We start from the raw sequence: 20,445 nt of genomic DNA, 5'->3' as shown, positions 1-20,445 counted from the left end.
CATGCTCACGTGTACGTCGTGAGGTGAACTGGTGCTTTGTGTCCAGTTTATCTCCCCTAATTACCTAAAACTTAGCTGTCTTATTCTAAGCTTGTCTTCGGCTGCCTGCATGGCCAGTAGAGGAAGGCATCTTAAAAAGCTAGGTTTTCTATTCAAAAATTAAAAAAAAAAGTAAAGAGAAAAATATGAGAGTCAATTGAAATCCAACACTATTTACTGGCTCCAGTTTGCTTTTCCATAGCACAAGAAAATAAAAGAGAAGCATCCTTCAATTACACCCATTACAATTTATCTGACTTGCAGATTGTTTGACTTGCAATTTATCTGCATTTATCTGTTGTCTTAACACACCATTGCAGGAGGGAAAACACACAAACATCAACTGAGAGGAACAATGCTAACACCTAATGGAAAACAGACTTTGGTACAGTGCATCATTTACAAGAATATTAAACAAAGATCATAGACCTGACATGTTTGCTGCAGGATGTCTCCCCACATTCTCAACGTGCTTCCTGGAGACAAATGGGCTTTCCTATCTGCTGGAAGTGTTCTGGAACATCTGGCTCAGTGCACTTCCCACCCCCACTGGTCTTACGAGAAACAGAAACACCTAACAACTTGTGCATCCTCCCAAACATAACAGGGATTCTGCTCTGCAGCAAAAACACAATTAGAATTTAAAACATGAAACAGCTTTAATTTAAAGTCCCATTACTAACAGTTTGGAACTAGGAGGAACCTTGTCTGAAAACAACTGCTCCTCTTCAGTTCTTGGAAGCAGTAGCACGCTGACAATGGGAAAATGTGCTTCTGGATTTAATCGAATTTTTGCAGGCAAAGTTCCAGGAACAATAACATGACCAGAGCTGCAACTGCTGAGAATTCGGATATGCAGAGACTGTACCAGGCCCCTGTTTTTATCCCCTCTTGCACAGAGACAACAAAGGTCAACAACCCCAAATTAGCAGGCAGTGAGGATGGATTTCAAAGCTACTGTAGCTGTGCAGCAGTAAGGAAAACAGCCACCGGATGGCAGAACTCCCGCGGCAGAATGTATCCTGACCCGCTTCTCCCCCATGGTAGATTTTGTGGGTGTGAAATGCTGTTTTGCTCTTTCAGCAGCTCTTTTACATTTTTAGCGGGGGAATTCGTCCCCTGTCATTGCACTGAGAGATTCTGTAAGTTTTTGCTGTACTGTTGATACCTCCCATAGGGAACCAGCTGCAAAAAATCACAGCAGCTCAGGCATGGGGCTCTTCACATTCACAATTATGACTGAGTGTAAAGAAGTTTGAAACAGAGGCAAGCACATCTGGCAGGAAGGAGAATAGAACAGATGTGGCTCAAAACAAGTAACATTAAAAAAATTAAAAATACCACCAAAGGTGATTCACAAACTAGTAATCTCCAAATGGTCTGTGCTACTGTTCCTTTATTTCTGGGGCAGAAACATAAAGGATATACTAGTTTGCTTCTTCTACATCACAGTAATTGAAGCACTTTCACCATTAACAACTTTATTCTCTGTCCATATTCTCTGTACAAACCTCCTTTGCCACACCTAGACAGTTTCACCTGAATTCTCTGGGACTTTATTTATACACAGCTAGCTCTTCAGCCTCCATACAGAGCAACCTGACAGCCCTGCTACTGAAATATTTTGTACATATGGTAAGTGTATGACATCCACCTATAGCAGATATAGCAAGGGCCACAACAATCCATTCAATATCCATTATCAATTAGCAAACAGCTCTTCGTTGATCACAAGAGTTGCAGGGAAGGGACAGTTTGGTTTACCCAGAATCCAGGCTGCAGGGCACTGGACCAGATCTAGTACCAGCTACTCTTTCCTCTCCTGTGTCTGACAGGAAGGAAGAATTAAATGGCAATTAAATGTTTCAGGGCAAACATCTGTGGGATAATCTGGTCCTCTATATGGCATTTATGGCTCAGGCATGCAGCTGTGCCTTTTTAGAGTTTGTCTTCATTTCTAGAGGAAAGGAAAAAATATGCTGCCAGGATTTATATTATTATGACAGGAATCTATAATTCTGATTTCTGTAACCATGCCAACACCCAAACCCCTTTGAAAACTTTGCTAGTTTCTTGATCTGAATCAGCTAAGAGGTGGCTGAATAAGCAGGGAATTAATAAAATAAAACCTGATTTAAAGGACAGAAATTAGTCAAATTTCTCCTTGCCTGCTTTGAAACAAGAAACCTTTCCATTTCTTGGAAAATGAGTGTTTGTGGAAGACTGTGGGCTGCAGCAGTAGAGTCTCAGGTCAGCCACATCCTCACTGTGTGGGTTTCATCATGCTCTTGAACATTTCTCCTAATTGCTAATTAGCTTAATAAAGGGTGCATAAGAAATGAATGATCCTAGTTACGCTTTCAGGGGAGAAAGCTGTCATAAGCTTCCCAAGGCAATCAAGCCCATTTAAGCTGTGAGAGGTTACCCAGCCCATGTTAGGATGGCACAGTGCTGTGGATGCTGGAAGAAGGTCTGTGTCCTGAGGCTGCAAGCTGACAGCCTTTCCTTCATAGGGAAATGCAGGGATTTGTAGATGGTTGAGACATGTGAGGAACTGACAAAATGTGGATGAGAGGTGCAGCATAGAAGGGGCAGGCTGCACCTGAGCTGTGGCATAGACAACCTGTGTCACTGGAAATTGAAGAGCTTTTAGAGGAACTTCTCCACTAGAAGCAGGGGAAAGCTGACAAATCCAGAGGAGTATCCAGTTTGAACTCCTGTGATCTGCAAGGTGGACAAGGCTGACGTTCAGTTTACCTCTGAAAAAAAACGTGAGGGAAATAAACAGCATGATCACGATACATGAGGAAGACAAAATAGAAAGAATACAGTAGCAAGGATTTGGCACATGCAGTATTAAGCAACACAGCAAAGATAAACTTACAAGTGTTTTTGTACAGTTTTGTACAGTTGCTAGAGACTTCAAAATCAAGCCAGAACCCAAAAGCCTGGACCAAATGACAACCCTGAGACAGAAGGTGTCTCAGAGACTTAGTGGAGGCTAGAACACCAATGAGATACAGCACTGCCAGCCTCACAGGAACGACTGAGTAGGATGTAGCGGTGGAGGAGTGATTCTGGATGTGAAGGATAAAAATGTTACAGCATAAAAATATAAAAAATATCTAAAAACAGGAAAAGAGAAGCACCCTAAAAACCTGTGGGTGGAAATCCCAGTTGCTACTGATAAAAATGCTGTAGTAGAACTGTACTACCCTTTTTGAGTTCTGTGGGCATGGTCAATGAGGCCAGAGGAGCAGTAAATGTGGGCTGCTGGCATGAGTGGGAGCCTGCATACTGGCTGGATCAGTGCCTCATCAGGATGAGGTGCAGAAGCAGAATTTTTGGTTGCAATAAATCCCTGCTTCTAGGATGAGCTGGTTGAGGAACTCACAGAAACAAATGCTAGAGAGAGGCACAAGGATTTTGTTTGAGGGATGCTGGTGGAAAACTGCTCTGGGGTTGCAATCCTACAACATGATCTCTTTTAACACTGAAATGGGAGAAAGCAGACCCATGGCATCCAATGTGGGAGTATTCAGTTTCAAGGAAGGCAATTAAATAAACTGAGGCAAGTATTAGAAACAGTTACCCCCAGCTGCAGCATTAGCTCCATAGGGGTCCCTGGGACCGCAGGTTGATGCCCATCCTGGGCAATGTAAGAGTTGCTGTCCTGGGGACAAGTTGCTGTCGAGGAAATCCCAGCCCAGTTTTGCAATGAATAACAAAGCAGAACAAACACAGTAATTCAGCACTGTGTTGATGTGCTTGTGTTTCCCTTTGTTTTCAACATATCTCAGAGAGAGACATGGACATGTGGCTCAAATAGACCCAGCTGCAGCATTTGGAATCAGCCATTGGAAAAATCTGTTCTCCCACATGGCTTAGGGCTCTGACCCAACAGGGCCTTGGTTTTGACACTGTTTTCCTGCTGCTTCAGTTACTGCTGAAAGAGGTAATTAATTTAATTGGTCCCTCTACCTGGTTTCTTTGAAAGCCAGTCATTGCAGCTCCAGACTCCCAGCAGATCCCTGCCTGAGCCATGGAGGGATCAGCTCATGCCACCTGCAGCTAAACAAGTTGATGAGAGAGAAAGACCCCACCTCACACTTGCTCTCTATTGTAGAAGCACATTTAAATAGATTTCCCAGTAGTAACATCAGTTGTAAAACCAAATCACTGGACCCCAACAGAGAAAGGTTTTCTTCAGTGTCTGTAATTTGTTTTCCGTTTGCTGACTGCTGACTCTGATTTGGCAGTGTTAGCCTGGAAAGGTCCTTAAACAACACCTATTGCATTTCCCCTCTCTACAAAACATGATGGCAAAAAAAGTAGGTTTAGATTAGATATTAGGAAGAAATTTGTTATTGTGAACACTCACAGTGTGGTGTACTAGAATAAGTTGTCCAGAGAAGTTGTGGATGGGATGCTCCATCCTTGGAAGTGTTCAAGGCCAGGTTGGATGGCGCCCTGAGCAACCTGGTCTAGTGGAAATTGTCCCTACCTGTGGCAGAGGAGTTGGAACTTGGTGATCTTTAAGGTCCTTTCAAACTCAAACCATTCTGTGATTATATATGATGTACATCTACTTTTACATGTTGGTCTTGAATGTTATTTAAAACACCCAGGAAATGCTGCATTGCTTCATTATCCTGAAAGGTTTTTTTTAAAGTATCGAACAAATCTGCTGCTAAACTCACTGCTATTTGTCTTACCCTCAAAGGGAATGGAAGGATGTAGGTCATTGCCCTTCATTTCTTTTGCATATTAGAAAATCATAACTGTGTGCTTTCTCTCTTTTTTTTTTTTGAAAAAAAAAAATCTAATTCCCTATTTCCACAGGCTATACTTTCCATCAGGGTTGCGATTGTCCTGAGCATACTTTTTGTGGTGCAACAAGCATGGCATGATATGGCACAACCATGGCTTCTCTCTTGACCACTGACCCCATTAGATAAAGATTTTAATTGATCTGAGATGGTTTTTCCCTGCCAAGCCAGGATGCCAGAGCCCTCCTTACAGTTTCTTGCTGCTTTGTTGTCCCACTGGATCTCTTGAAGGAACCATTCCATCCTTTACTCTAGCAACTTCCTTAATGTTTCAGGCAGGTGTCTTGGTCTGATTCCCTGGACCTTTCTTTCCACTCTGATGTGGCTTTTCTTTTTCCTTGCCTGTGCTTCCACTTTTTCTGATGTGTTACTTGGTATTGGATCATTTGCTTTGAAAGATGTCTATTGTTTTTGGTTTTGTTTTTTTTTCACCAGGCCATGGATCAAAAGGGTGACGAAGAATGTGACTGCATCTGCTCTGTCTACATCAGGCAGAAAAAAAACTTCCAGTAACATGACTAGAAAAAGATCAGAAGGGAGCAACAATCTGAGCTCATTATTTTTCAGGAAACCTCTTGCTCACAATTTAAGGCAGCATGCTACTGTTAAACTTTCCTTAATTATTTACTCCTTCCTACCAATTTATCAAGCTTTAACTCATTTTCTGCAGAGATTTTCTGTATTCACTGCAAAGTGCTGATACCCTAAAACAACATTTGGAACAAAATAAGGAATTTTCAGAACTTGGAATTTTAAATAGACTTTAAAATATAAATTATCCTTTGTGATGATGCTGCACAACTCAGCAGGCAGGTTCTTGGGTGTTGCTATGCTACCACAACATGAAGCAGCAGTTTCATAGGTAACACTTGCACAAATTGGACTCCTGAGGAGCTCAGAGATCTGCAGGGCTGGCAGCACCAGTAGTGGTGACAAGGAGCTTGCTGGCAGCAACTGAGGATGACATGAAGACAACCAAAGAAAGCTCCACTCTTATTCACCCTTGGAACTCAACCTCCAATTTTGTACACATAGGCAGCAATGAGATTCCCTGCCCCATCTGAAGTTTATACTCATCTACCAAAAAAATCACTCATAGGCTTTACATAAGAGGCTTATGTAACACAGAGGATTACATAACATAATACACTAAAGGCTTCGTCCTATGAATTTTACATAAGTTATGTCAAGTAGGCAACCATGTGATACATTTCATTAATTTGTATTACAAAGTAATGATTTTAGTGAAATTATAATATAGTTCAGAATTCACTAAAGACTAAATAAAATATAGCTCAATATCTGTGGTTGCTCAACACTGAACTGTTTATGGTAGTCTTAAAAAAAAAAAAAATCAGTGACATTTGAGACAACCAATGGTTCCCTCTGGTCTCCAGAGGTGATAAAATTAGTTTGCTTGTAACATATGCTAATTATGCCGTCCTTGCCATGATGGTAAACAGATAAGTGATTGGCAAGACAAGGGGAACAGCATTAAAATTGCTCTGCTTGCAAAAGCTATCTGCAATCCAGCTCTCATGCTGCCTGTGTTGACCGTGCCTAGCAGCCCAGGCACATCCACAGCACTGCCCCTTGCTGCCAGCAAGGACTGCCAGGCACATCACTTCTGCATCAGCAATGGTGGCAGCTGGAAGAAAAGTACCCTGACACCTCCAAAATGGTAATTTGAAATGTGAATATTGCTATTACCACGTTCCAAGTTTGGGTCAGCAGGCAGGCTCAGGCCCAGCTCTTCTGACCTACCCAGTGTGCAGCACCATTATTCACTCCCTGTTCTCAAACTGAGTTTTAGACCCCTTCCAAGAGTACTCAAGGGGGTTATTTACTCAAGTAGATTGCTACCCACCGAGCCACATGAAACTGAAAAAAATGAACATTGGGATTTAACATTTATTTTTATTTCTATTTTATTCTCGTTTTTGTTCTCTAATTAATAAATTGGCACCGAGAGACCCATTCACTTTCAAACAGACCCGAGCTCATTCACTTCTTTTACAAATTGGGAATCCTGGCAGAGGGACAGATGCTGAAATGCTTTTAAATTTGGAGGAAACTCAGCATAAATGTGCCAAAGCTAAGGCAGGAAAGGTTGTGGGGGTTTTTACCAAAACTATTGCTGTGATACAGCTCTCGGCATGGGTATGCATGGGGCTGACTCCTGCTCCAAGTGCTGCTCTCTGACAGAAAGGCATTTTGCCTGCTGTGGCACCTGCAGTATTTTCCATATAGATGCCCTGATGAACTCCACAGTTGCATCATGGCTGTGAACTCAGGAGACCAACCAAAGCATGTTTTAATATTGTCTCCCTCAAGGCTGGCTACAGGAAAACTGCTACTGCAGAGACCAAAGGCTCACCGAGAAGTCTCTTCATTGCTCCTTAGCCAGCAGCACCAAGGGAAGGAAAACAGGGTGTTCATCCCCTGCATTGGCCATGGAGAAGGAAGGAGGTGGACGCAGATGGGGATAGCACAGCTGATGCCCAGGGAGATCTGTTTGTCTCCATGTCTGGGAGATGCACAAACCGCCCTGAGGTGCAGCTCTGAACGGGAAGAGTCACCGTCCTCGCTCATAATTTAAATATTGAACTGGTCTGTCCCCATCTGCCTTTCAAAGGCCCTGAAGCTTGCGGGATCTCATCCTTGGAGGGTCTCCTGGAAGGCAGTGCTGATCTTGCCCATCAGCGAGCTGGGGGCTGGAATTTGCTGGAGCCGGCAAGGTGGCATTGGTAATGCCACCAGCATCAGTCCTGCCAGGAGACTGAGGAACTGCTCTGGGTACTACTATCACTGCTGGGCCAGTCTGCAGAGGGGAGGCTCGGTGGGTTTACGACCTAGAACCCATTTCTCTTAAAGTACTGGGCTCGCCTAATCACGTTGTTGGCGTAGCTGTAGTCTCTGATGCATGGGTCTGCCTCGTAGACAGGGAGGTTGCCCATTCTTGCATGGTAGGTGCAGATTCCCCCTGGAAGGAGTTAAGAAGTAATTGTTACGTGCTTGTGAGTAAGAAATAGAGATTTAAGAGCAAAAATTTGTAGCAAAAAATGCCATGCATCTCACCAAACAAGAACTGCTTGACAAAGTCCCAATTGTGCATTATTGTTGAAAAGTAACTGATTTTGTAAAATCTTTATTGCTATAGTGAAGGAGCCCATGACTCTCTCCAAATGCAGGTGGAAATGGAGCACTGTTATCAGAAAAAGGTGTAATCAGAGCAAAGGAGGGGCAGTAGCAGGGCAAGGAAGGAAGAGTAAGAAATAGCATAGGGTGAACAAACCAGCACACAGATAGCATGGACTACAAGGAAACCTTGATCTCAGTCTTGCTGGATGCAGCTTAACAAGTTGCCACAATAATCCTGTTGTGTTGTGGTGCCTCAGTTTCTGCATTCTCCAGTGACTTTTGTTTAGTTGCTTTCTATCTTATTTATCCACCTAACAGCCATTTCTCATTGCCAGTCTGCTGGTCTGGTTCTGCTTCTGTTAAACCAGAAAACTCTGTTCTTGTTGTTATTTCAGGGCTTTGAGGGTTTCTTTTGTTTGTTTGGGATTTTTTGTGGGGTTTTGTGGGGGGTTTTTTTGTGTTTTTTTTTTTTTTTTTGTAAGAGATGCTGTAAAATCTGCCAGAGTGATGCTGTTTTTCCCTTAAAAGTGCCACCAACAAGCACACAGCACTCCCATCAGTCCATCAGTCAGTCTGTCCCTTCCTAGTACAAAGCCCATTCCATACCTCTCAGCTGTCGGTCCCAAGTCCAGGTAGGATGTCTTGCCCGTACTTCATTAAGGGAAAGAACCAGCATATTTGAGCCTTGATTTATGTGTTCTTCACTATCCCACGCCGCAAAAGGTTGCAGTTGCCTGCTGATCTAGGAAAGACAAGCAAGAAAATTGATTTCCCTCTGAATGCCACCCTTTCCTCATCGCACTCCCAGGCTCTGACTCGTCGAAGTGACCTTATTCAGGACAACACCTAAGCACAGCCTTTGATGCAGAGGGATTGCAATGAAGTGCTCTTTCAAACATGGAACAGTCATTTGCTAAGATAAAGCCCTGGGGTATGGACTACATTACTGTGCTGTTGCTCATGCCTATCAACCTGGAGTACCTGCATCAGGCCGTACTTCTGCCGTCCCTGGTCCCAGCCGTTGTCCAGGAGCAGGCCGACACGGCTGTCCTGGGACATGACGGCACCGATGAGCGCTGGGTCCAAGCACAGGTTTCTGGCTACTCTCTTAATTGGGATCTCGTATCTCCTCAGGCGTATGAGGTCTGGCTCTGCAGTCCTTTGTATCATGGCATATCCTGCAGCATAGGAAAAGGCAGACTTACACACACCCCTGTCCAAACCCCTTGCCTCCCCCTTGAGCAGGTGTGTCAAAGGAGTAACTCAAGTATTTAAGAAATTGTATCTCCATCAAGATGGGCAGTGGAGTTTGAAGAACAAGCACAGCTCTGTTGGCTTTGACCATGGCCTGGGAGCTGCTGTTCCACTACCCAAGGATGACCAGGGGAACAGGGAGGATTCTTAGAGGGTGGAATGCATGGTCGTCTTCTTCTTCTGCACCTCTGGAGTCAGAAAAGTAAAGTTTCAAAATGTATTTGAAAAAATTGAGGGGTGTGTTACTACAGACTGACCACACTGCAGTAACAGCTATATTTTATTGCTAGAGAGGGGGAGCTTTTTTAAAGCAAACTTGGAGCAGTTCGGAAACAAGCAAGCAGATTCAGATCTATGCTTGAACACCCACAGTAAGGTGTCTGCTCTGGAAGAGCCTACATCTGAGGAACATGGCAAAATCCCTAGAGATATCAGCATGATGATAATCATCAGGATGAATGTGACATAGTCAGCTGTGTGGTGACACCAAGCAGTAACAGCAGGCAAGAAAGAGAGAAATATGAAGGAGTTACCAAAAATTAATCAACCAGAAGTAGATTCTGGTAGACACCTGGGACTTTACTTTACTGGCAGGTCAGCACTGGCCAGCTCAGCTGTCTTGCTAGCACTCAGGACCTGGCTCTGTGTATCTTGGATACCCTTGGTACCCTTGGAGCAGATGAGCCCTGAGGCTTTGTGAGGAGGCTGATGCTAAAATCCTGGCTGATGAAGAAGCTGTTTTAAATTAAAAAGGGTTGAAACTATTTCCCTTTGCTTTGAGTCCAAAGATCCTGACTATGGAAGTTTGTCCTTCCACTTCCCGTCTGGTCTGGAGGCTTCACCAGCTATTTTGGGAGAGGAAGTGTCACTTTCTCCCTTTTGGCTGATTGAATAGCTGCACCACATTTAATTTGGCAACAACAGAAGGTAAGGCATCTCTCTGCCAGGTACAAACAAGTTGACAAATCAAGCAATGAATGATACATACCACAATCAGAGGATCTTGCAGGATCTCTTGTACAGGAGACCATGGGGACTTGTACAGCTCTTACATCGCCATAGCAACTGGAACTCACAGAGGGAGCTGAAATATTAAATGGAGGTGTTTGAGCACATAAGATCTCAGAGCAGTTTTGTTCAAGTTCTGCAAGTGCATACAAGTCAAGCATGAGAGAGTCCAAGCCTGCAATCCACATCCCCTTGTGGTGGCCCTTGCTTGTATGGTTGCCACTGCTCTCCATCAGTAATGTTATCAAAGAAAGGTAGAGAGCAGAAATTGGTTCTTTTCTAACTGAATATTGAAGCAAAGGGTTCTAATGACCATTTAGATGAATATGCACCTGCCCCATTAGGTCTAAAGGCTGGTGTGGGAGAGGAGAACCAGAGCCTCTGCATTTATTTCAGAGGGCTGTTCCCACTCAATGCCCCCCAGTGCTTGGAACCACTGAGATGATGGCTGGTGGTAGCTGAGCACCCTAGCTGGGATTGTCTCCTGTGTCTCTTAATAACTTGGTGAGGAATTCATTCAGGAGAATGCTTGCCTCAGTCTCAGAAAATTACCCCCTTTCCTTGGTAAATGAAGAACAAATAGCCTCCATCAAACAGATTGCCACTTTTGTGAGAGCATTTCTGAGAAGGCAGGGAGATTGGATAAGGTTAGCTGGGAAAACCAAGAGGAGACATGTCTGTGACTCCCTTGGTTTCAGTCCCGTCCCCCAGATGAGCTGGTTTAAAAGACACATGTGGGCAGCAAGCAGCCTCATAGAGCAGCTGAGGACCTTCAGCCACACAGGATCTTTCAGAGTCATGCAGGAAGGGAGCCTCAGGCCTGACTGCACACTCCCTCTCCAAGACCCTTCTGCAAACAATTCCCAGTGTGCTTTTGACAGCAACCCAAACCTGTCTCACCAACAAGAGCTGAAAGACCCAGCAACAGCAGTGTGGGGATCATGGTGATGGCTCTCCTCAGCTGTCCCGGGAGACCTGGAAGCACAGTGGTTTGCAAAACATGAAGAAATTACTACTAATTTTCAACAGCACTCTAGCAAAGTTGGCACACCAAAAGCTTCCACCCTGAGGCACCAGACAGAGATGGCATTAGCTGAAGAGGGTTTGGGCAACAGAGGTACTTTCTCCCCTTGGGAAGATTGGGGTCAGCCTGTTGGCAGCCTGGACTAGCCGGGGCCTTTTTAACCCCTGTCAGTTGCCACTGCTTGCTCACATGGCCCCTCCTGAAGGTCCATAGTGTGCCTTTATGATGAGCAGGTCCACTAGCTTTGCTTTAATTTTTTAGGTGTTTGAAGTCTAATGTGCTATAAAGTGCACACAACCTCTGCCTCTCTGTTCAAAAAGGATTTTTCCTTAGCTTTTGGAAAAACTTGTTTTCAAAAATTATTGCTGTGTAAAAACGCTCGCTTGTGGTGAGAGACTTCTCCAGGGTCAAACTGTTCAGGTATAAGCAATTTATTATAGGGGTAAAAAGAGGGGAGACCCGTGTCCGCCACCAGCCTCGGCGTCCACATGGTCCGGGGGAGGGGAGAGAGAGCGGGCAGAGCAGGGGAGGAGAGGCTGGAAAAGGGGGAGGAGGGCATAAGAGCAACAGAGGGAGAGCGGGGGAAACCAGGGAGGCTTATGAGAGAGGGGAAAGAAAAGAGAGGGATTAGAGGGGAAAAACCAAGAGGGTAAGGGTAAGAGAGGGAAAGAGTGGAAGAGGTAAGAGAGGGGGAGAGGGGAGCAGGGAGAGGGGTAAAGGGGTAAGAGAGAAGAGCCAAGAGGTATGAGAAAGGTTAAGAGGTAAGAGAGAAAAGCTAAGAGAGAGGTTAAGAGAGAGAGGTTTAAGAGTGAAAAGCTAAGAGCGAAAAGCTAAGAGAGCGAAGTTCTTGTTACAATCCAATATATATTTTTCAATAGTGAATATTCTAATTCCCAGTAACCAATCACTACGAGATACACCCACTAAAGATTTTACATACAGTGTTGCATTTTAGGCTCTAGAAGCTTTACAAGTTCTTCCCTTGCTTCTTGATCTTTGGACTTTCTATCAGCAGAAGGACATTGTTTTATCAACAGGGATTCTCCTTTAGCTGGCTAGGCTATTGTTCTTTGGTTAACCAGTACTCAGTATCTTATGACTCAAAGCAGGCTTTCATTTCTGTCTCTATTCTAGGCCTCATACCTTCAGAATCTTTTGTTAAACAATCACATTCATAAGGTTTCCCTGTTTCACTCTCCCCAACAAAAAAATCAAGAACTATGACCCTTAATACTCTGCTAAGAGCATGCAAGGCTACTCCAAGATTTATTTGGTGAAATAAAATCTGTGTGATATTGGCAGATAACCACTTTATTAATAAATGCATGTGTTGTGTCTATTAATAAAATTCCAAAATATCATCAGATAATAGCTGTCAAATGCAAAAAAAATTGACTGTATTTGCCTTACTGATGAACACATTTACACTGAGCAGCTTTCATGGCTTAGAAACGTTTTGGTTTTTTTCCCAAGTAGATTTCAAACACAAAACACACCATGACTCTTTTAGGCAATTAACACTAATCCTGTTAACACTTGAAAATACACTATCAGTTTTAATAGCATGTGGCCATTTCTCTAAGCTGCATTTCTACATCTGCAAAACAGATCATATGGATGTAGAAACACAATCCACCAGTATAATAAGAAAGACTCCCTTGTCCTGACTGAGTTTATTCAGGCCAGGAATGCCCATGACCAGATCAAGGTACACTAGGTAGCCCCATTTGAGCTCTAACACTAAAGCTAAGTATACACAAGCCCAGATCTATACAGCTTGACCCAACACCTATGAATTCAATGGAAAATCCATCTGGGTCCTTACTGAAAGCTACAGGATGTAGCTTTTTACACATGCAGGAATTTTTTTTTTTCACTCCCATCACAGAAACCTCACAGGCCTTATATAGAAACAGCACAGCAATCACAATATTGGCAAAATGCTAAATCAAAACAAATCAAGGCTTTTTGTTCTACATAAATATTCCATGAGTGAATTCAGACTCACCTGTACTCAGCTGTCCTTCTTCTGAGGCAGGTCACTTGATGACTTTTATATATACATGTAGGAAAAGGTATCCACCCTATGGGCTTTGGAATGTTAATTCCTACCTAGTGAGATGACTGTTTTAAAGTACAATAAGTAATATATATTAAGAGCTTAGAACTCCAATGATTTCTTTCATCCAAAGATTTGCACAAGTGGTGTTAGTCAGACTCAGGACAACTCTGTGAAAGGACATAAACACTGGTTTTACTCCATCAATAAGGACATTGATGCACAGTAAATGACTTGCAGAAATTATTGAAGTGAATCAGTGGCAGAGGCCAGGCAAAATATCAGATCCCTGTTGTAGTCCTCTCCTGCTTTGCACCTGGACATATCTTTGGAAGGATTGTTTTTGTCTTGTTTCCTCAATGATTTCAGATAGGCAAGCTTTTAAGTATCATACTTCCATATGAATTTTAACAAGGACAATTAAGGAAAATCATCCCACTGCTTTATTGCTTACAACAAATCTAATTCAGGATAGACACTTCCAGAGCAGAGGCAGAGGCAAGCAGAGGCAGGGTCTGAGTTTAAGACATAGGGAGGCAGGATGTTGCAGCAGAAATTAGGAGGAATAAACAGTGGGGAAAGTTAGTGGGGAAACACAGAGGAGCTCTGGAAGACTTGCACTTTGCAGCCAAGACACTTTTCACATATCTGAAACATCTGAGACACTTGGAGGAGGAAAGACAGTTTGGGAGGCCAGTACCTTTCAATTCTGTTCTATTTGCCACATTTTTCTCTTCCCTAGACTCTGCCCAGCATGCATGGAGGTTAGGAAGGCAAAGATTTTTTTTTCTGGTAGCTTTCTCTTCATTCTTTAATGCATCACAAATCCATCTATTCCCATTGCTCTTTTGGGACTGATGTGGCAGGTAGGAAATACTGTTTTGGCCAGATACTAATTAATATGTTCAAAACCAGGCATTGTTACAGGAGGTTTGTAAGGATTGAGGTGGGTCTTAAATATTAAACTCCTACTGAAACCTTCCCAACGATTACAACAACATTAGGCAATCATTCTTCATGTACAAACCTGATATCTCATTATGGTATCTCAGACTAGACTGTCATGTAATCCTTTTTCTGGGGTTTAATATTTTGAACAGCAGAAGGTAAGGTCTGACATAGTGTAAGGTGCACATCTTTGTGGTGTTGTCATGATTTAACACTTAGAAAATAGAAACAGTATAGTGTGCTTTAATCCTTTCAAAGAGCATAGCAATTGATTAAATGCTGGAGGGAAGGAAAACCAGAAATGATCTGGGAAAAGCTCATAGTGTGCAGCTTGATGGCAGCAAACCCAGTAGATACATCTATTTATCCTCTACAGAACAGGACCATTTGTATTAGAAAGAGAAGTATTCTCTTAAATAGATTATGAAAATTTAGTATTAACATCTGGGTATCCTTTATAAAAACAGCATCATGTTAGTGACAAAAAACTGATGTTCCTCTGTCCTTGAGCCTGTGTCCATGCTGATCGCTTAGCACCTTCTTTGAGAAGCAGCCTATAACCTTAAGTGAGATTTATTTCCTAATGTGTTGTCCAGTTGCTGACAGTCCTTAAGATAAAGTTTTGAATTTAAATACTGTTTGTCTTTGCTACATATTTTTCTCTTTAATTTGTTACCATGTAATCACATTTTTCTACATTTAACAGTAGTTGCATGATTTCTTAATGCCTATTCTGCATTGCAATACTCCTTATGTACTCATTGAGTAGTGAATATTATGTTTTAAATGCAAGGTTTTTTATCTGTGCTGTTATAAACTCTTAGGTCCCTGGGACAGATTCCTTGTATTCATACAAATTCCACTGTAAGTCCAATTAAGAGGATACTTTTTCTGCAGTGTTAAGGAGTTTTTCTCAGTCAAAACACCTTTATCGACACAAATTTTTCCAACTGCCTTTTAGAGTAAAAGCCAAAAGCAAGCACCCTCTATGGAAACATGCTCATACACCCCGAAAGGAGCGGGGCTCTCAGCCAGTGTATTTGTCCAAGGCACCACCACCATCTAACGAGAACTGCATGATGTTAGAAAACACCATCTTCTGCTCAAAGGTCTTTGTGGGGCTTTAAGTGCAGAGCACTGAGTGTAGGTGAGCCACTTCATGACAGTGGTCTGCATCTGTCTCTAGTACAGCACATCTTTTTCATTTTTATGATATATTTAATTTGGAAAATTACATCAGGAGTACAGTGTCAATACCCATTCTCCTTGTGCTGGATTTGGTCAGCAGAGTGTGTGACTGGGAGGGAGATGATGGAAAGTCAAGGAAAGAGGAGTTCACCTATCAAATAGTATCTGCATCTTCTTAAATTTAAGAAGCAGGAAGGGTTCCTGGTTAGCGTTAGGGCATCCTGGGCATTAAGCTGCAGTTGGTGACCACAGACAAGCTTTCTCTGTGATCTGTCAGTGACACTGTTGATTACATTCAGGTAAAGGGAGAGCAGAGTGGACAAAAAATGTTACCTGACACAAGAGCATTTTCCTCTTGTCTTACATCAATTAGAAGGGACCACTCCTGAGATCTAAAGCACACCAAGGTTCAGTACCAACAGTTCTTTCCTACTCACAGATTTTCACTTTATATTTTTCCCCCCTCATGCCGAGGGAAGTTTTTTCATTACGCTTAATGGAGAAGTGATCAAAATGGAGCACAATTTTGAAAAGCACTACATACTGCACATGTCATTCTCCTTCAGGTTGCAGGTTTTAGCATCACGTGTCACTGGGTGGTGAGAACACCATCTAAAATTACTTGGAATTAATTATTGTCTCCATTGTGAGTTTCAATTCGTTTCATAACATCGACAGGCAGATGAATTTCTCAGGTTGTTCCTTTTGTCTCAGATGTAATTATAGGTAACATCAGGCATTCTCAGACTTTGTAACTGCTTTATAGGGAAGCTGCCCATCATTGCTGACGTAGGTTGGATACCTACCACTAACTGACCAGTTAAAGATGCATGTGTAGCATCATCTCAGACAAATCCTCTATGGTTGTCCTTCCCAGCTTTTAAAGGGACACACCCAGTTTAATAATGAAATTTCCATTGTTTTTTACATCTGTTGTACCTGGAAGTAATCACAGAATCATTTAGGTTGGAAAACACTTCTAAGATCATTGAGTCCAACCATTAACCCAACACTGCCAATTCCACCATTAAACCACGTCCCTAAGCACATCTACACATCTTCAAAAGTTGTTCAAGTTCAAACTTGTAATACATGAGGCTTTCAGTTTTCACTGTATTCAGAAGTGAACAAATGCTGAGGGTCCCAATCTCTTCCTTTGTGAATCTCTGCCTTTCTGAAGAATGCAGATGAGCACTGAAGTAACATCCCACTCTGCATCTCTCTGGCCTTCACATAAAATATCTAAGGCCAGAAGTGTTTATGAGGGCGGAAAACAAGTACTTTCCTTCTGTTCTCTAAAATGAGGTTTTTAATTTTACTATAGGAAAGGTGTCCTAGCAAAAAGGTCACTGGATTGGATTCTATGAGAGCTTGTTCCCATTCCATCTTAAAGACAGATCTATCACTCAAAGCAAGTAATTCATAATTTGAGCCAGGATAGGGTCCTGCACATGGGTCAGGGCAATCCCAAGCACAAATGAAGGCAGAGGGATGAATGGGTTGAGAGCAGCCCTGAGAAGGACTTGGGGGTGTTGGTTGACAAGAAGCCAAATATGACCCAGCCATGTGCACTCACAGACCAGAAAAGCAACCGTGTCTGGGCTGCACCAAAGTCAGTTGTGGCCAGCAGGCTGAGGGAGGGGATTCTGCCCCTCCACTACAGTTTCATAAGATCCCACCCGGATTAACACATTCAGCTCTGGGCTCTCAAAGCAAGAAGAATGTGCAACTGCTGGAGCAAGTCCACAGGAGGGTCACTCTGATCAAGTGATCAGAGGGCTGAAGCACCTCTCCTACAAAGACAAGCTGAGAAAATTAGGATTGTTCAGCCTGGAAAAGGAAATACTCTGAGGAGACCTTATAGCACATTCCACTACCTACGGGGCCAAACAAGAGAGTTGTGGAGGCACTTTGTAAAAGGGCATGTACACTATCACTATCAGATTAGGGGGAATGGCTTCAAACTGACAAAGGGTAGGTTTAGATTTGATACAAGGAAGAAAATCTTTGTGTGAAATGCTGAAACAGGTTGCCTAGAGAAGTTGTGGGTGCCCCATCCCTGGAAATGTTGAAGGCCACACTGGATAGGGCTTTGAGCAACCTGGTTTAATGGAAGATGTCCCTGCCCACTGGGTTTGGAACTAAGTAATGTTTAAGGTCCCTTCCAACCCAAACCATTCTGTGTTTTGAGGATAACTATTAAGGGCATTTCTGTGTGCCTAGAATTAATGATACAAAAAATTGAGGACTGTTAAATTCTAGAAAACAAACAGGAAACAATTCCAGGCTTTCTTCTAGGGCAGTGGACTAACAAAAGAAATAATTAGCAAGGAGGAAGTAGATTAGGAAGCTAATTAATGTTGTTCTGTATGTTACAATCACCTGATTTTCATACAATGGCATCTTGAGAAAAGCCAATTGTTACCAGAGATCGCATGGTTTGTGAAGAAGGTAAGTTAATTTTTAAACCTTTTCTATAAGTCACATGTTGAAGTCATACCACCATACCACACCACCAGGTGGGTGATGGTTGAACAGGCTGTGTTCCAAAATGCAGATGACATTAACACAGATTTCACACTGAGCTGACACAGCTATGTGACTACTAGATCAGTGTTGGCTTACTTTAGGCAGCTCAAGCCATGGCTGTAACAATTAATCAAAAACCAAAAAGTAGCTTTAGTATATGCACCTTATGAGCTTTCTAAAAGTTACTTCCTAACTACCTTCCTTTCCACCAACAAGCACCCAATATCTCTCAGAGTACATGCACTTAAAATTAATTAACCAAATTTGAACAAGTTATTTTTGGGTGAATCTCTGGGTCTGTTGTACTGTTTTAGCCAGTTTGATGTGTTACCTTAAATTGATGAAGAAGGTATGAGCATAAGTTCCCTCCTGTAGCATATGATACAGATGGTGCTCTGCAGAGGGACAGGGAACAAGGAGCATCTGGCAGACTGCAATGCCTTGGATCACCACAATCATATTGGAGTGGCTGAATGCTGAAGGCTCCCAAGCATGATCCAAGAACAAAAGATCAGAGCAGACCTTTTTTGTGTCAAATGTGTGGAACCCCTCTCTAGTTATCCTTTAAACATGGCTTAAGAGCAACATACCCCTCAGAAGAGTTATTAAGCAGTCTACTGTAACATCAAGTACCTTCACCTTCCGACTCATGTTTTGAATTTGCCTCCCTCCACCCTTGTGACACTTGCAGGTAATGCAGCCTACTAATGGGGTCTGAGAGCAGCTACTCAGTTGTTGCCCTCTCCAGAATTTGTTTCTCATCCCGCTTCTTTCTGGGCCCAGACTTCTTCACTCAGCACTTCAGTTCAGGATAGTTTTCTTGAGTAGAAATACAGGAAAACCCAGGACCAATCACTGATCAAGGACTGTCTAGTGAAGGCCTCATAATTCAGCATCAAGAGCTGAACAACTGAGATCCTGTTTGGTTATTATTATTGCCTTCATGGTTTTTTTATTATTTCATACCAAGCATCAGGCACAGACTTAAGCACTGATCATTATTAAAGTTATATGCTGAGTTCAGGCATTAGCCCCATCACTTCCAAAGCTATACCTGAATATTTCTCATCTCTTTGTTGTCTAATAACCCTTCATGGCTGACACATACCAGACCAGGTACCATTTTGTGATTGGTCTAGGCTCAGGAACCTTAGTCAGTCATGTCCTCGCATACCTCATCCATCTGCTGTAAGCAATTAATCACAAAAAACCTGTGTTCCTTCTGGATATTTCGAATCATCATCATCATCTCATCTGTCAGCCATACGGCCACTAGACTGCTGTTGACAAAGTTAATCTTTCTTTCTGCTTTTCAAGTCTGTACAGCTGACATTTATTTAAGCTGGTGTTCTCTATATTGTATCACTTCTAGCTTGCTGTCCCAGGTCTTATGATCGTGGACAATTCATTAATTTAACCTGCACAGCAAAATCATTAAACTCTACCACAGAAGAGTAATTACTTTCTTACCCCTCAAACTAGATTAATTTCCCATTTTTAAAAGAACTTCTAGGTTTCAGCAAAAACAAAATTTTTGGGTTTGAATTGTTCATCTCAAAGTAATATCCAGGATGGAGGTGTAACCAAGAGGACTGTTCAGTAACAACTTTAATGTTAATTCAAGAGAGACTATGTAGAAAGCAGACATGAAATTAAAGATTTGAAGGAACAAATCTATGAGATTGCTACTTCAAAATAAATATAAACTTATAGTACGAACAGCTACAACTTCCCTTGTTAGCCACGTCCATGGCAGGGGGGCTGGAACTAGATGATCGCTAGGGTCCCTTGCAACCCAGCCCACTTGTGAGTCTGATTCTACCCAAGCCACACATTCCTGTGAACTCCTTGTATCAGCACAAGTATATGTGTGGTCATGTTACAAGCCTGATGAAGGAAGAAGTCCCAGGAAGGATGAAGGGAGATTAACCTAGAAAAAAAAAAGCAACAGCTTAAAGTGACATGAAACCACAGACTCCAAGTAGGATTTGCACTGTTTGTAATGAGGCTATTCACGTGTAGAACTGAGTAACCTCCAACAACGCACTGTGCTGGAATCCTGACAAGCCCACGTGTTTCCACACAGCACGCAACTACATTAGAGGTAATGTTTCCACAGCTTATTCAACACAATTAGGGCTCAATGATGAGTCCTGTTAAGACACTTGTTAAAATACTGTTGGAACATTGGTTCTTGAATTTCATGCCACTGGATGCAGGAGAAAAAAAGCACCACTTTCTAATGCATTTAAAGAGTTTGTGCATTAAAAAGGGGATCAAAGGTGAAACAAGCCTTCTTTATGCTTTTCGTAGATCAACAGGCAGCTGTGTACATCTTAAGCTGATTGTGTTCTCAAAGTGATCTCGTATGTTAAGACAGAACGGTATATTCCCTAATAGAAATCTAGAAAGGGCTCATACAAACT

The 20,445-nt window shown here is 42.5% G+C and overlaps 1 protein-coding gene across 5 annotated transcripts; it reads right to left on the bottom strand.

The window, feature by feature from the left end:
• Window positions 1–212: 212 nt before the first annotated feature.
• LOC131590219 (lysozyme g-like) lies at window positions 213–20,389 on the bottom strand. 5 transcript variants are annotated; one of them, XM_058860178.1, is made up of 8 exons: window positions 18,351–20,389; window positions 13,304–13,524; window positions 11,163–11,246; window positions 10,252–10,347; window positions 8,991–9,187; window positions 8,616–8,751; window positions 7,246–7,851; window positions 213–2,798 (listed from the first exon to the last, which is right to left on the bottom strand). In XM_058860178.1, exons 3-7 carry the CDS (start codon window positions 11,212–11,214, stop codon window positions 7,721–7,723), a joined length of 612 nt encoding a protein of 203 aa, XP_058716161.1. In that variant the 5' UTR covers window positions 11,215–11,246; window positions 13,304–13,524; window positions 18,351–20,389; the 3' UTR covers window positions 213–2,798; window positions 7,246–7,720. The 5 variants fall into 5 exon arrangements, with proteins under 5 accessions (XP_058716161.1, XP_058716166.1, XP_058716158.1 ...); XM_058860183.1 differs by having other exon boundaries at window positions 11,172–11,246; XM_058860175.1 differs by lacking the exons at window positions 11,163–11,246; window positions 13,304–13,524; window positions 18,351–20,389 and having other exon boundaries at window positions 213–1,224; window positions 2,465–2,798; window positions 10,252–11,022.
• Window positions 20,390–20,445: the final 56 nt, after the last annotated feature.

The sequence above is a fragment of the Poecile atricapillus genome, chromosome 1 (assembly GCF_030490865.1).
Source record: "Poecile atricapillus isolate bPoeAtr1 chromosome 1, bPoeAtr1.hap1, whole genome shotgun sequence".
Lineage (NCBI taxonomy): Eukaryota > Metazoa > Chordata > Aves > Passeriformes > Paridae > Poecile > Poecile atricapillus.
Note: the sequence above shows the minus strand (reverse complement) of the source record. Positions and strands in the feature narration are given on the sequence as shown.